Raw genomic sequence first — 12923 nt, 5'->3', positions numbered from 1 at the left:
CGTCTCCCCCCGCCTGCTTGATTGCTGGATGCCTTGTTATTCAGATATATAATATTCCACCAATGGTGAAGCGTGCTAGTACCGAATACATTACGAAGGAGCTACAGTGAGATAGATGTGAAGGATAACGAGCGGATAGTAGACTGGGGTGTTGAAACATACAAAAGGTCTAAAGAGCGTGTGAAGGTGTGAGATGAGTATATGATCAACATAAAAACATTCCGGGTCACCGCTTTGATAGCAGCGACCCAGGTTCGAATACAGCTGCCATTGGCGTGTTCATCGCAGACAGCGGCGCTGATACAGCGACCAAAGGTTGAGCAGGACGTTGACCTTTACGAGTCCCCGCTCGTGCAAGTTTGCTGCCTCCGGAAGATGCTGAAGCGCTCGCGCTCGCACCCTGACTCGTAATGATGTGCCGCTCTTGGTTGATCATGTAGGACTGCAAAAGCCGCATCATGGTCAGTTTGCTGCTCAGCGGTGATGCGATACAATTTGAGAATGGTGCACTCACACGAGCCAAAAGGATCTTTTGCAACCAATTCTCACCGTCCTTATCTCCGCAAGAGAAGACGTGCACGTAATCGGCAGTATTTTCAAAGAAGTGGAGGTTGTCCGTGGACTTCGCGGCAAAGACAAAGGTTTTCGGCGCCTTGTGTGGACGAGTCATCTGGTAGGCGTCAAAATTAGACAGCGAGCAAACAAAGGTCGCGTCTTTCCCCTGAATAATTACGTTAGGATATACCGACAGTCTTGGCACAGAAGACGTACAGTATCACGCTTGGAGAGCCACAAACTATGCTCCCGCAATTCTAACCAACGCTTGTTCCACTTGCCCTTTTTACTCTCGTATTCGACATAACCACTGCACACAGGAGAGCTAGTCGGCATGGCCTAAATCGGGGGTAAATCAGAGACACGTTGCCATGAAGGTATGTAAGCGAAACGCACGGATGGATGCAGTACAGCTGCCATATGAGTCTTTCGCGTTATGAGGGCATTCACAGTCCTATCTTTGTCCCAAGAGTTGATGACATCAGAAACGATCTCGAAGTTTCGGATGGGCCGCTCTGAAGACACGATCAGCGCTCATTCTACGTGAAGAAAGATGGCAACTGACCCATGCCGAAATCCTGAGCAACTTCGTAGAGCATCCAGCTACCAGATCCAACCCACTGCTCCAACTGTCCTTGGCGATCCAGCATGTCGAGCACCTCCTTGGCAGTCGTGCTCGGTCCGATCTCTACCATGTTGAACCGCTGCATATCACCGATGAATATACGCTGCTGCCAAGCCACCTGGGTTTTCACCTCGCGTGAAGTCACTTGGAATCCCAAGGATGCCGAGTTGACTGCCAAAGTATTCAGAACCTCAGCAGGGGGCATCGGAGGCACCGGCGGCCGCTGTGTCCTATCGTGCTCAGCCGAGGTACGAGTAGAAGATGTACCAGGCCGTGTCCCATCCCCGTTTGAAGGGTGTGAACGGAGGGATTTCTGGCGGTGGGGCGCGGCGTCGGTCGTAGAAGCTCTGGGAGGTATAGCGGCCTTTGCTAAACGCGATTCGTTTTGAATTGTCCGCGACGTTGTCGCACTTCTGCCCAAATACTGGTACCCAGTTCCCGAAGAGCCTGATGCGAGGGGTGCAGGAGCGCCATCAGGCATGTTAGCTCGACGAAAAGACTTCATCGGCCGTAAGGTCCTCGATTGCGAATTGTTCTGAGATTGTGTCTCTTCGGCCGTGGCGACTGAAGCATGGCCAGGAGCATAGGCAGGAGATTTTGGTGGGCTTTCGGCTTGCGACATGTACCTGCGACTGGAAGGAGTAGGAGGAGGGCCTGATGGATGCAAGTTGAGCAATCGCTTGTTGAGATCATCGATCATGGGGCTTTGCATATTGCCGGGTAACGTCTTGGTGCGAGGGCGCGTCATCCGCGAGGGTGCAGTGGGGACCGTGGCATCCTGCGAAGGAGATATGCCCGAAGTAGTAAGATCGGTCGGACGAGCGGCGAAGCTCGAGTCCCATGAAGGGCGGCGGGGTGTGTGACGAGAAACATCCAAATGAGCGTCTGAAGGCCGTCGACCTCGTTCTTGCTGTTGCTGTCTGAGGGCTCGCTCGCGCCGGCGCTGATCGTTCTCGTTGCGGACCTGTCTTCGGATCGTTCGCTGTGCAGTGAGTGCAGTCGGTATCCGCTGGGCTAGCGGAACGTCATCGTCACTCGTGTTTGGGTCTTGCACAGGCATAGCGCCGGTCGAGCGTTGGGTGCGAGATCCCTGAGGATGATCAGACTCATCGTCGGAACTAGAAGTCTCAGTATCACTTGTGGAGGACGCGGACGTAGAATCACGGTCACGGCGATCATCTCTTTGCTCGTCGTCCCCATTGCGTCGGCCGCTTCCACTAGCTCCATCCCCACTATGCCCACCGCCTGCTCCACTGGAACTTCCATCGCCGTACCCTCTCTGTTCCCTGCCACCGTCGCCGCGCCGATCTCCCCAGTTCTCATCGTGGTCTCTCTCCCGGCGGTGATGGTTTGTATGTTCGTCTCCTCCATCGATGGGCTCGCTGATATGGCCATATGAGGCCTCATCTTCATAACTCGAGTGCCATTCTTCATCCTCGCCACTAGATCCCTGAGATGGCCTGTCACCTGCCATTGAGTACAACGAGCCACGAACAGTGCCTGCCGAGCTTGGTTCGAAGTCTTCAGAACTAGGAAATTCACCTGGCATATGAGAGCTGAGAAAGATGGTGTTGTGGGGTGTGTAGCCTGGATCAGGCGACAAAGATGCTGACCTGGCACTGGCGGATTGAGACGATGAATGATGGGAAGTCTCAAGGTCAGCAACAAGTTCGAGCTCTTCAGAGAAAACCCGAGCATGGCTGTGAGATGAATGATCAGAAGATGACCCGCTTGCCGATAGATCATCGCTTGATCGTGGCAGCGAAGGAAGGGAAGTAGGAGGAGAGAATGTAGATGTCGAAGAAGCAGAAGAGGATCGTGAATGTGTCGGCGAAGACAGAGCCTCCACTATATCCCAAAAGGAATCGAACATCACGGTGTTGCTGTTGTGAAGACTGTGTTGAGCGGTGTCCTCGAGGGAGTCGGGCGATTGAACGAAGCGAGTGCTCCCTTCAGTCCGCGCGTGCGAAGAGGAATCTTCGCAAGATGTCCACGCTGCGCTCGGCAGCTCCGCCGAATGAACATTTAGCTCCTCACTGTGAACTCGCTCCGAGTTAATGTGAAGTGTGTCTAAATCGGGATGCGACAGGTCCCGACTCCGCTCTACGGCAAACACCCGCTTCGGGGCTTCGAGTTCATTGGAACTGCGGTCCATGTCCATGTCCCAAGGCTCGGCAGGAAGCCGAGCGGCCAAGGATCCCTTGCGCGCCTGGTGAAATACCGGGCGATGAGATAACATATGAAATAGTTTCGTTAAGTTGACGCACCTTGATGGGATAGGCCGCATTAGATTGGGAAAGGGTACGTAAAGAAGGGAGTGATGGACGTGTGACAAACGCCGGCCGTGTGTGGGCGGGACGCCGATGACGAGCGGTCGCGTGAACAGGAAAATGGGACGTTTTTGTGGAAATGAAAGGAAGGGTCTCTCTCAACGAGGGTGATGACGGACTGCTGTAGAGGCGGCGCCGTGGTTCCTCAGAATTGGGAGTTACCGCGAGAGGAGAACGAGATTTCGCAAGCGGAGATAATCCGGTGGTAACCAAGTCCAGCGATGGGCGGGACAGCGTTGGCACGTCAAATGAGGCTGACGGGAGGGGGGTAGAATTGATGGGGGCAGGTGACAGGTTCGCGAAAGGGTCCTCATCTAGAAGATAGTCTGGAGGTGGGGACGATGAGGTCGAGTCGCTGTGAGATGGTTCTGTAGATGGAGTGGATGATATTTGGCGCGCTAGGTTCGATGATACAGATTCTGAGCGCGAACGCGAAGTGGGGCTAGTAGGCGTATGAACAGAGACGAAAGAGGAAGGCTGTAAGAAGTTGGGTATAAAGATAGACTGCAGAGAGCGCCGCTTCTTGGTCATATTGTCCTCTCGGTAAGGGGTCTTCCTGCGGGGGAAACGCGCCTCCAATGTATACAACGGTTCGTAGGTCGTGTCTGATTCGCCAAGGGGTGGCGGAGGAAAGGAAGGCGATCGTATGGAGGGGCTTAAGAGAAGAGAATCAATAACCTGAAGCAAAATCAAATAAGGATCAGCACTCCGGCGTGGTGTTACATGTCACTGGCGCGCAACGTGTTGCTTGTGCTGTGAGGTTATTTAACGTAGAGAAACGCGTGATACGAACGCGTGCCATCTACCAATCGGCCAACTGAACCGGACACTCACGAGTGAGAGCTCAAGCACTCCAAAATAGTCCTCTGTGTGGACTGACAAGGAATGTTGTGTGCAGAACGCGATGAGCAAGTCAGGAACGTGGGGAGACCTTGCAGGATCAGCGAGATGAGAGAAAGGAAGAAGGGAAGAGGAAGAGACCGGGCGGTTGAATTTGTCGGGAGACGGGGATATTATAGGACGGGCGTGCATTTGCTGAGCGAGCATGGCGATTTGGAAAGAAATGAGGGAGACGGACGTGAGCTTGAGGGTTCTTGCCGGAACAGGGTCCTAATGGATGGCGACAATCGGTTCCGTGGACCCTGGGCCGCGACCGCCTGCTGATATAATACCCTGGTCCACAGCGTCCCTCCCTGACAACCAATCATGCCCGAGATCATCTATGGACATTCTCCTCTTGTCCCCAGCACTTCTCCAGCTCGCTGTCATCACATGGCGCTTGATTGCAGACGATTGCAGTCATGTGTCCAGTAGACAGCCCAATCATACTGACCGCACAAGCACTAGTGTTTTTGCCCAGTGAACCTTGTGGCATCGGCCGACACGGCCAAACAGGTTTACGTCAGACTTGCATGGCTCAGATTTTAGAAATTTTTAGGGTGCTCGATGCAGCTCATTACTCAAGTACTCGAGCTCTTTACTGTGTCGTAGACGTCTGTCATTACGTTCGGTTTGATTCCTGTTATTCTCGTCCAAGACAAACAGATATTGGCTGCTCGGGCTCTTGTCCTAGCTCTATGGAGGAATGAGAGGCAAAAATCAAGCTTACAAGCCAATCAGAGGCCTTGAGCGTCCCAATCTGGCAACTACCAGCCTTGCCGAAAAAGATCAGTTTCCAATTTCTTTCTGTGCCTCACGAGCCTGTGAATCAAGCAGCGTGCAGGCCTCAATCCGGCCTGTAGTGCAGCATGAGTTCCACGCTGAGTATGCCGATGCTGGACGATGTCCTCCATCTCGCTTGTTCTCCGCAGTCGAGTCTCGGACTTCTCATCGATAGCAATGTACACATACTGGTCTCTTTACGTGTGTTCGAGGCTCTCATAAACACCGCCACAGTTGCATCTTATGTCTCACACCGGCGCTCTAGACGAGCCGGAGTATCCCATGAGCCTTAGCAGCAGAGAAACCAATACGGGTACTCAACTATACACAACCTGCTTTGGAAGAGAGGGAGCGAAATAGGACAGGCTATGAGAACGGTGTACGCTCAAGGGAATGTCCCAGAGCCCACCGAAGGTTCTATTCAGACCATCAATGTCTGATTTCCCAAGCCAGCGCTTTGACCAGTGCCTAGTAATGAATGAACAGCAACAAAGGCGAAGATTTCTGAAAGCAGAATCTGCGATGGGATAGGCTGCTGACAATTTCATAAATGCGCAGTCTACCGAAGAATAAGCGAGAGTGAACAGGCCTCAGCTGAATTATACTCATTTGCCTTTCCCCTTACATTTGCGCTTTCGATCTGTTAGATCTTGTTTGTCGTTGAAGAAACCTCCAGTCTTCAACGCCTCCCTGGCCACCCGTCCAATCACCCTCCATCGCTCTCCACCTAGCTTCACGCCGCCATACCACCGCCAAACTATGACGATTGTATCATGGCACTCACCCTTCTCCAGAATGTCAGCGAGAAATTCGCCTGCGCCTTTCTCCCCGCCGTCATCTTGACGATACAGCGTTTTCCCCGAGCTCACGTCAGACTTCACTGGTGAGGCTATGCGGCACGCGTACATGCAATGCGTTGCGCGTTTGAGCCGAGATGTCGATTGATGCAGATGCGAGGTCAGCGCGGGGAGATCTGACAGCGAGTGTAGGCGAGTGCAGTGCGCGACGAATGTAGATTTCCGCACTTCGACTGTCGATGACATCGATATAGGAGACGGCCAGTCTGATAAAGATACATAGGTCGTTGCAGCTCAGAGTCACATAGTCAGATCCACTCACCCTCGTGTTCAGAGGATGAACTAGCAGCCCTAAATTGCTGCCAGCGTCTGCCAAGGATGTGCGGTCGCGTGTAGTGGCCTATTGAAGACCTCATGCAAGTCTGTATAAGCATATGGTTCCAGATAGTCCATTCAATTGTATCACCTCGTCATCAGAGGATTACAGGGGATTTGAAGTAACATACTTGACACTCGACGTCGAATCGAAGGTGTGTTAGATGTGACGTGATGAGCAGATTCGAAAAGCCCTGAACATCGAGCGTTGATTTGATCGCCAAGCAGCTCGTGAACTTGAAGTCAATGACACAAGATGAGACTATGATGGACATACACGGTACCATAACTCATGTTTACCTTATGATGGTCGATGCAGCGGCCGCCGGCCAGTGACGAAGTCGAGGAGAGTGAATTGTTCAAACTCAGCGGTCTCCAAATTGAGTAACTGTCCTTGACGTCGAGCATCATGCCGCCTCGAGAACTACCAGGATTCTACTTTGATGAAGCTAAAAATCGCTATTTTCCATCATCTTCAAAGCCAAAACCTACAGGAAAAGAGCCCATCTCAAGGCCGCTAAGTGCGTATCCATCTGGAAGGGTCAAAAACAAGTCAACCCGGCTGGTCTCCAACTCTGGCCATCTGCAACATGTTTTTCATGACCTACGCTCGTCGTGCTCATCTCGAAGAAGAGAGCAGAGTAAAAGGCATGTCTTCAATAGCGAAGAAGTCCCGGTATCCCTGATGATTGATGCGTACAGGAACATCCTGACGTCACAGATAGAGGCTGCATCTGCGCCTTGCAACTGTATCCACATTCCCACAGTGTGCGAGGATGTCACTGCCTTCCATGTAATGCCAACCGCGGTATATTTCAACTTCGTGCACTCATGAATTTGCGCTTCGCATAGATCTCAATGCAAAATGGGTACCTTAGGAGCGCAATGGGAGATTCTTTTGGCCTGTTATCTTCTTGGGATTCCCCTGTGACTGATCGAATAGCAGACATCTCCAATCACTTGTCTGACTGGACAGCCCTTTACAGCTTGGGATCTCCAGTATGTATACCGCTGATCTTTTTTTTCCTCTGAATAATCTGTCTTGTTCCGGATAGGTTTCCTCGATCTGCATGTCAAAATCAATCACTGCGTAGGTATTCTTTAAGTGCTCAAAAGGTCAAAATGGTTCTTATTGCATACCAAGTGCCACATCGTTTGGCCCACGGTGTAAGATTGTGGTGCAAGACTCTGCACGTCTTGCCAGGGATGAGTCAGTCGAAACATCTTATAACCAGCGATCTTGCCTGCTTCATTGAATGGTATCTCGTGTGACTCCAGCATCACTGTCTTAACGCCAGACAAAAAACTTATCTACGATGTCTGGACCTGTGACCTAGCAGATCGCGCAATCGTCCTCGGTAAGTCATACCTGACACGGATTTAATCCTAATGGTTTATCTCCGTGCAACTCGAACTGGCTGGTAGGTATGCACAATCGCGCTATGTATTTAGGCGACATCGAGAACCCAGACAAATTTCGAGCACTCGATGTAAACAGCGATGTGCTGGCCTTGCACCAAAAACAGGTTCGCAAACTTCTTGCTTCAGAGTCCCAATTTCTGTGCGTTATTGAGGCAGATGTTCTCAGAATCTTGTCTATACAGGCGCAAGAAATGGGTCAATCAGAAGATTCGATATGCGAGAAGGGTCATCTGGACATCCCGTGTTCGACGATAAGTTTACACCGGAATCAGCCAATTCAGTCATCTATATGAATGGCATAAACGAGTCTCAGCTACTGATCAGCACAATCCGTGGAGAGGTAAGAGCTTCTCAATCTACTTCCTCATTTTGAGCTGTGGCCTAACTCTTCTCTGTATAGATCAGTCTTCACGATTTGCGCTTTTCGCGTGGGATGCAGTCTATCATGACGTATAGTGGTCACGTGGGGTCTTACAGACATAATCTTGTCAGTAGTTTTGAGTGTATCTTTTACTGCTGTTAAATCTTATCTTCGTCTTTGCACAAACAGCCACACGCAATAAGTCCATGCCAATCTTACCTTTTTGCAGCAGGTCAAGACAATCGCATCAGAGCTTGGTCGTTGGTCACCGGCGCACAACTGTCGTCCCCTATTCCGGTGTACACTCCCTCGCGACGCAAGGCCCACGCAAACCCACTGGCCGCTCATTTCGAAGGAGATGTCACAGCATTACAGGTTCTAGAGACAGGCAAAGAGACCGTCTTGTTCGCGACATCTGGGCAACGTCTACATATATTCCCCTTGGGACAATGTTCAAATTCAGAATAGAGAGCGTATAAATGTTTCCCCTGATCTCCTCAAAGAGACCTTGTTGCATCACTCCTGATACCACTCGTTTGACAGCCTCGTATGTACGGGCTGGAAGACTGTCATTCCTGATAATCAGAAACATTCCATGTTCATGTCTACCTGTGGGAGACATCTATTCATGACAGAATTGCATGGGGATAGATGAAGAAGGCATGATTGCATTCGACTTGCGAGGCCAAGACAAGACGAAGCACTACTTTTACGAGTGAGATTCTGACAAAGGAAAAAAATTTGAAGGTGACCAAACTGTCGTACGCATTCCTGGCCGAGCTGGACAGCTCGAGGCCCAAAATCTGTGGCCCTTCTTTAAAGTCACCAACTGATCTAGGCACAGTGTACCGAGATGAGAATCCATCAGAAGAGGCGAATACTTCCTGCATCGCTGTCACACTCAACACATATAGCGCCTTGTAGGCTTGCTGGTCTAGGCAAATCGCAACGATCAGATCGGTGAACAGCTATTTGTGGATACGAAAGACATGATGAGAGGGATATACTCCATAAGAGGCATTCATGAGACAAGGGCATTTTCCAGAGTAAGCGAAGATATTCCCAGCCGGCTCTTGCCAGGATGGAAGCATAGAGGAAAGGGTCGCGCCTATCGTTGGGCCTCGCGATAGATGATCAAACTTGGAGGTCAATACCTCGATTTCCGTCAAAACCTCTCGGGGTGCTCAAGATGCATGGACTGAGGCAGCCCATGGAGACGGGGAAATGATTTCGCCCAAGTCAAATAGCATAGAGCAAGAACAGACGCCTGATAGTCAAGTCCACAAGGTTCGCAATGGATGGTTCCCTCACAGTGGATATTCTCTCAGACCAAAAGGAGATCTGTGTTCTGGATTAGAAAACTTCCTATGAACAGACGCCATAAAAGCCCAGGAAATGGCTGGTTCAACAAGATCCACCACAGCCAGATGATTATCACATGTTGGCGTGTTACGGGTGGAAAATGGATAGCCAGGGATAGCCCCATTCAAGATTGAAGGGAAGGACGCAGCGTGCGTCGATATCCCAGACTCGGAATTTTCAGGGTCAAAGATGCTGGTGTAAGTACCGGAACAGAAGGAGCCACATCCGACATATGATCCATCCAAGAGTAATCAAAACGAACCTGAAGGAGAGTTAGATCCACATATGAAACCATAAAGGCAAGACTCCCTGTACAACAAACATGTTCAGATACAGTGCAGTGCATGCATGCATCGCATCGATACATATATCGATAGCATAGCGCATGTCAGAGTATCAGGTCGAGAGATCTAAATGGAACGCCCGGATTTAGAGTCATCAGGAGGGAGTTGGGGGCCGGAGTCGTCAGGGACTCTGAGGAGGACGTGCATTCGAGCTGCCCGTTTGAATCTAACTTGGATTGCTAAAGAAGTCGAAGGTATTGACGAAGAGGCAAGCAAGTGGATGTCCACATTCATAAAGACTATAGAGTCTAAGAGACCTACATCGGGGGAACGTCGTTTTCAAGTTCCTGCGGATGACCAGGCCGAATATAGGACAGAGAAAAGATGTCAGTGGATGTATCTGGTTGAGCTTCTTCGGCCTGATTATCCGTCTGAGTCGCTGCGGCGTCAGATGCAGCTCCATACGAATATTGTAGCCCAACGTAACAGACCTTCAATAGCATCATCCGGTTCGTCGTAGAGATGCTTGAGCATCTTCGACTGTTTTGCGCGTCGACCCTGATCCGCTGGCAAGAAGCTAGCGCTGACTGGATGAGGGCCGCAGATGTCGGATTGTTGGTGAATTGATGAGTGCGACGTGCGTATAACAGTGTTCCTGTTCTGTTAGGAGCCATATTGCCAAGAAACGACGAGTGCGTTGGTTGTGATGAAGTAGTCAAGTCGTTGCTTATTGCCCAAGGCAATGTCTGGAGGATTCGAGGTCCGCGGCCGTGTCGTCCGCGACAATATCCGGAAGTTCAGCTCCTCTGCTCCACACTGCTCCACGACAACGCTGTCAAAGAACTGGCGAATTTGCTATGTTTAAGAGAAGAACGGAAAAGTTCAATAGTGATCCCCGCGAGCGTTCAGATACGTAAATGAAGAAAGTACGTAGAAATACAGTGTCCGTCCCCAGCCTCAAGCCGAAGGAGTTGTTCGTAGCCCTAAGCTACAGTTACAGATGTTACCCATGCAGATCCAATACTGAGATAAACCAACATATAGCCTATTCCATGAGCGATGGCGCTCCATACAAGAATCAGTATAGATCAACATAAAAATCGCTTCTATCACCTTTCCCATCCCGTGTGCTTTTGTACAATCAATGGCGACGCAGGAGGTTACCAAGTTCCATTAATCCTGCCAATGGCCCACAGAGTACCCCCGCCTCCAACAGGCAGAAGAAGGGCCCACGCTGCGATGTCCCACACGAGCCGTCGCCCAAGCCGCTTTCGTTGTAATGTGCGCTCCTTGCGCTGCAGCAGCTCATCAGCGTCAGCTCGATCTAGCGATGCCCGGTCAAAGTTGACTGCAGACGGGGTGTGGACTGCAGAAGGAATCACGATTGAGAGGGGGCGCTTGAAGTGATGCATCGTTACATGCAATACAGCTTTTGGGTGCGTTGAATTCAATAATCGATGAATGCAGTGAAAACTCAGAAGCTGGCATACCTGGAAGGATATACGTACTTGCAAGCGCAAGTACTAGAATGATATCGCTCAATATAGCGGACGGGTGCGCAGGAAGGAGAGAGAGAACGGGAATAAGCAAATAGATAATAAGCTTAGGTATCGGTAGATTTGTCGCACGGCGGAGGGACAGTGTGATGGGGAGAGGCGGGGTAGTAACAACCAGAGGTGGTATGGCCAACACAAGAACAACGGTATTTGACACAGCCATCAGAGGATTCGGCGCGCGAGCGAAAATGTCCTGTATTTGAGACTTGTGAAGACTAGTATCTCCTAGCATTTGTAAGAAAGTGATGAGGGGCACTTACCGGGGGAATCGGGGCGGCGGCAAAGAAACAAAGAGGGAGCGTGAGGGCAACGGCGAGACCTATTGAAACAATTGATAGAAGTTTAAAAGAGTGACGTTTTTTCTTGGTGGTTGACAGGGGGTGGGCGCTGCCCTGAAGAGAAGCATATAGAGGGAGAGTCCAAGTTGTGACGAACGAGAAGGCAATAGTAGCTGTTCAGTATCCAATTAGACGGCCATGGTCATGAAAATGTAAGAAACACGCAACTGGTTCCCTGCCAGAGTATCCCTGTTCGAAGCCGTCCAGAACTGACATCCAATGTGCCTTGCGCGTGAGCGAACGAGATGCTTCCTAGCCAAACAATGTACGCGGCAACGGATACCCATGTAGCATACGCTACGCGCTTAGCCGCCAGAGAGGGCGCTAAGCAGAGAGGCAAGATGACCAAAGACAACAAGATGCTAAAGACTATCCGAGAGGATAATGGCATCTTAGTGGGGGAAAGAGGCAGCAGTGCATCAACCGATGCTTATCGAAGCGTAACAGAATGTTATTAGGGTATGCATGTCCGCGGAAGAGATCCTCACCTCGCAGATACACGGTGGCCAAGAGCACCCTCAGGAGCCCCGTCCCAATCCTCACCAAAGACCTCAAGAACACCCGACGGCGCTCCTTCCCTCTCCCTCTCGCGAAGGCATCCAATACAATTTCCTCCAAATCCGGATTATGAACGTATTTTGCTAACATATAGCACAGATGTCTTGAGCATGCTGCAAAGAGCGCGAAGGCCAAGAGCACCGGAATTGATCGATTGAGTGGTGTACCCGTGTAGGGAATAAACATCGAACCGAGCTTCAGGAATGGCGTGAGGAGGTAGAGGAGTATAAGACTGGGAGAGAGAGGAGGAACTGATGATGTCCTGATGCGATCGAGATGAGAACCAAAGTCGTCTGCGAGATCATCGTCCGAGGAGAAGTCAAGAGGGGCGGTGGAAGGTTCGTCGTCGTCGTCGTTCTGAACAAAAATGAGGGTCGCGTTGGAGAGGGTGTCGCGTAGAAGGGGTGAAGAAGGGCTTCCATGATCGCTTGAGGACAGCGAGTTAAGGGATGAACGTCTGCTGGACGACATGGGTGGCAATGACGAGAATCGCAGCAAGGACAAGAGCGCACTGTTACCAACTCTCACTACACCAACCCTCCGGCGACGGCCTGCTGCGGTCTGTCCGGCTGCCTCCGGCATGCTATCGCCCTCTTTCTGCACATCGACACCCTGCTTGTGTTCTAAAGCCCAAAAGCAGTTGTATTGACAGTCGACTGACTAGTCACAATATGCGGGCTAACTAATACGAGAGAAGA

General features: G+C 50.9%; 5 protein-coding genes across 5 annotated transcripts; 1 reads left to right on the top strand and 4 right to left on the bottom strand.

Moving 5' to 3' along the window:
* Positions 1 to 16: 16 nt before the first annotated feature.
* On the bottom strand, positions 17 to 1395 carry HETIRDRAFT_434133 (uncharacterized protein). Its single transcript, XM_009547956.1, has 5 exons — positions 1121 to 1395; positions 952 to 1070; positions 772 to 894; positions 515 to 721; positions 17 to 442 (listed from the first exon to the last, which is right to left on the bottom strand). The coding sequence occupies exons 1-5, from the start codon at positions 1383 to 1385 to the stop codon at positions 227 to 229; spliced, it is 930 nt and encodes a 309-aa protein (XP_009546251.1). The 5' UTR covers positions 1386 to 1395; the 3' UTR covers positions 17 to 226.
* Positions 1396 to 1404: 9 nt separating this feature from the next.
* Positions 1405 to 4197, bottom strand: HETIRDRAFT_475052 (uncharacterized protein). Its single transcript, XM_009547955.1, has 3 exons — positions 3448 to 4197; positions 1681 to 3389; positions 1405 to 1627 (listed from the first exon to the last, which is right to left on the bottom strand). The coding sequence occupies exons 1-3, from the start codon at positions 4039 to 4041 to the stop codon at positions 1420 to 1422; spliced, it is 2511 nt and encodes an 836-aa protein (XP_009546250.1). The 5' UTR covers positions 4042 to 4197; the 3' UTR covers positions 1405 to 1419.
* A 1625-nt stretch (positions 4198 to 5822) lies between these two features.
* HETIRDRAFT_243495 (uncharacterized protein) lies at positions 5823 to 6236 on the bottom strand (the record flags this gene model as incomplete). The annotated part of the gene is made up of 1 exon (XM_009547954.1): positions 5823 to 6236. A coding segment is annotated over one exon (414 nt), but the record flags the coding sequence as incomplete, so codon positions are not given.
* A 993-nt stretch (positions 6237 to 7229) lies between these two features.
* On the top strand, positions 7230 to 8595 carry HETIRDRAFT_417710 (uncharacterized protein; the record flags this gene model as incomplete). Its single annotated transcript, XM_009547953.1, has 8 exons — positions 7230 to 7343; positions 7400 to 7434; positions 7489 to 7554; positions 7623 to 7702; positions 7797 to 7870; positions 7933 to 8106; positions 8167 to 8253; positions 8317 to 8595. The coding sequence occupies 8 exons, from the start codon at positions 7230 to 7232 to the stop codon at positions 8593 to 8595; spliced, it is 909 nt and encodes a 302-aa protein (XP_009546248.1).
* A 2338-nt stretch (positions 8596 to 10933) lies between these two features.
* Positions 10934 to 12696, bottom strand: HETIRDRAFT_318238 (uncharacterized protein; the record flags this gene model as incomplete). The annotated part of the gene is made up of 5 exons (XM_009547952.1): positions 10934 to 11202; positions 11264 to 11534; positions 11590 to 11780; positions 11836 to 12096; positions 12156 to 12696. 5 exons carry the CDS (start codon positions 12694 to 12696, stop codon positions 10934 to 10936), a joined length of 1533 nt encoding a protein of 510 aa, XP_009546247.1.
* Positions 12697 to 12923: the final 227 nt, after the last annotated feature.

This window comes from Heterobasidion irregulare (assembly GCF_000320585.1).
Source record: "Heterobasidion irregulare TC 32-1 unplaced genomic scaffold scaffold_05, whole genome shotgun sequence".
NCBI lineage: Eukaryota > Fungi > Basidiomycota > Agaricomycetes > Russulales > Bondarzewiaceae > Heterobasidion > Heterobasidion irregulare.
This window is presented reverse-complemented; position numbering and strand designations above follow the sequence as displayed.

Bases quoted from the DNA above. Each gene is read 5' to 3' on its own strand.
- HETIRDRAFT_475052 (XM_009547955.1), bottom strand. From the start codon at position 4,041: ATGACCAAGAAGCGGCGCTCTCTGCAGTCTATCTTTATACCCAACTTC. The intron at 3,390-3,447 runs GTGCGTCAACTT...GTATTTCACCAG, and splicing joins ATGCGGCCTATCCCATCAAG to GCGCGCAAGGGATCCTTGGC. The intron at 1,628-1,680 runs GTCTTTTCGTCG...CCCTCGCATCAG, and splicing joins AGGACCTTACGGCCGATGAA to GCTCTTCGGGAACTGGGTAC.
- HETIRDRAFT_434133 (XM_009547956.1), bottom strand. From the start codon at position 1,385: ATGCCCCCTGCTGAGGTTCTGAATACTTTGGCAGTCAACTCGGCATCC. The intron at 895-951 runs GTGCGTTTCGCT...CCCCCGATTTAG, and splicing joins CAGCTGTACTGCATCCATCC to GCCATGCCGACTAGCTCTCC. The intron at 722-771 runs GTACGTCTTCTG...GTAATTATTCAG, and splicing joins GGCTCTCCAAGCGTGATACT to GGGAAAGACGCGACCTTTGT.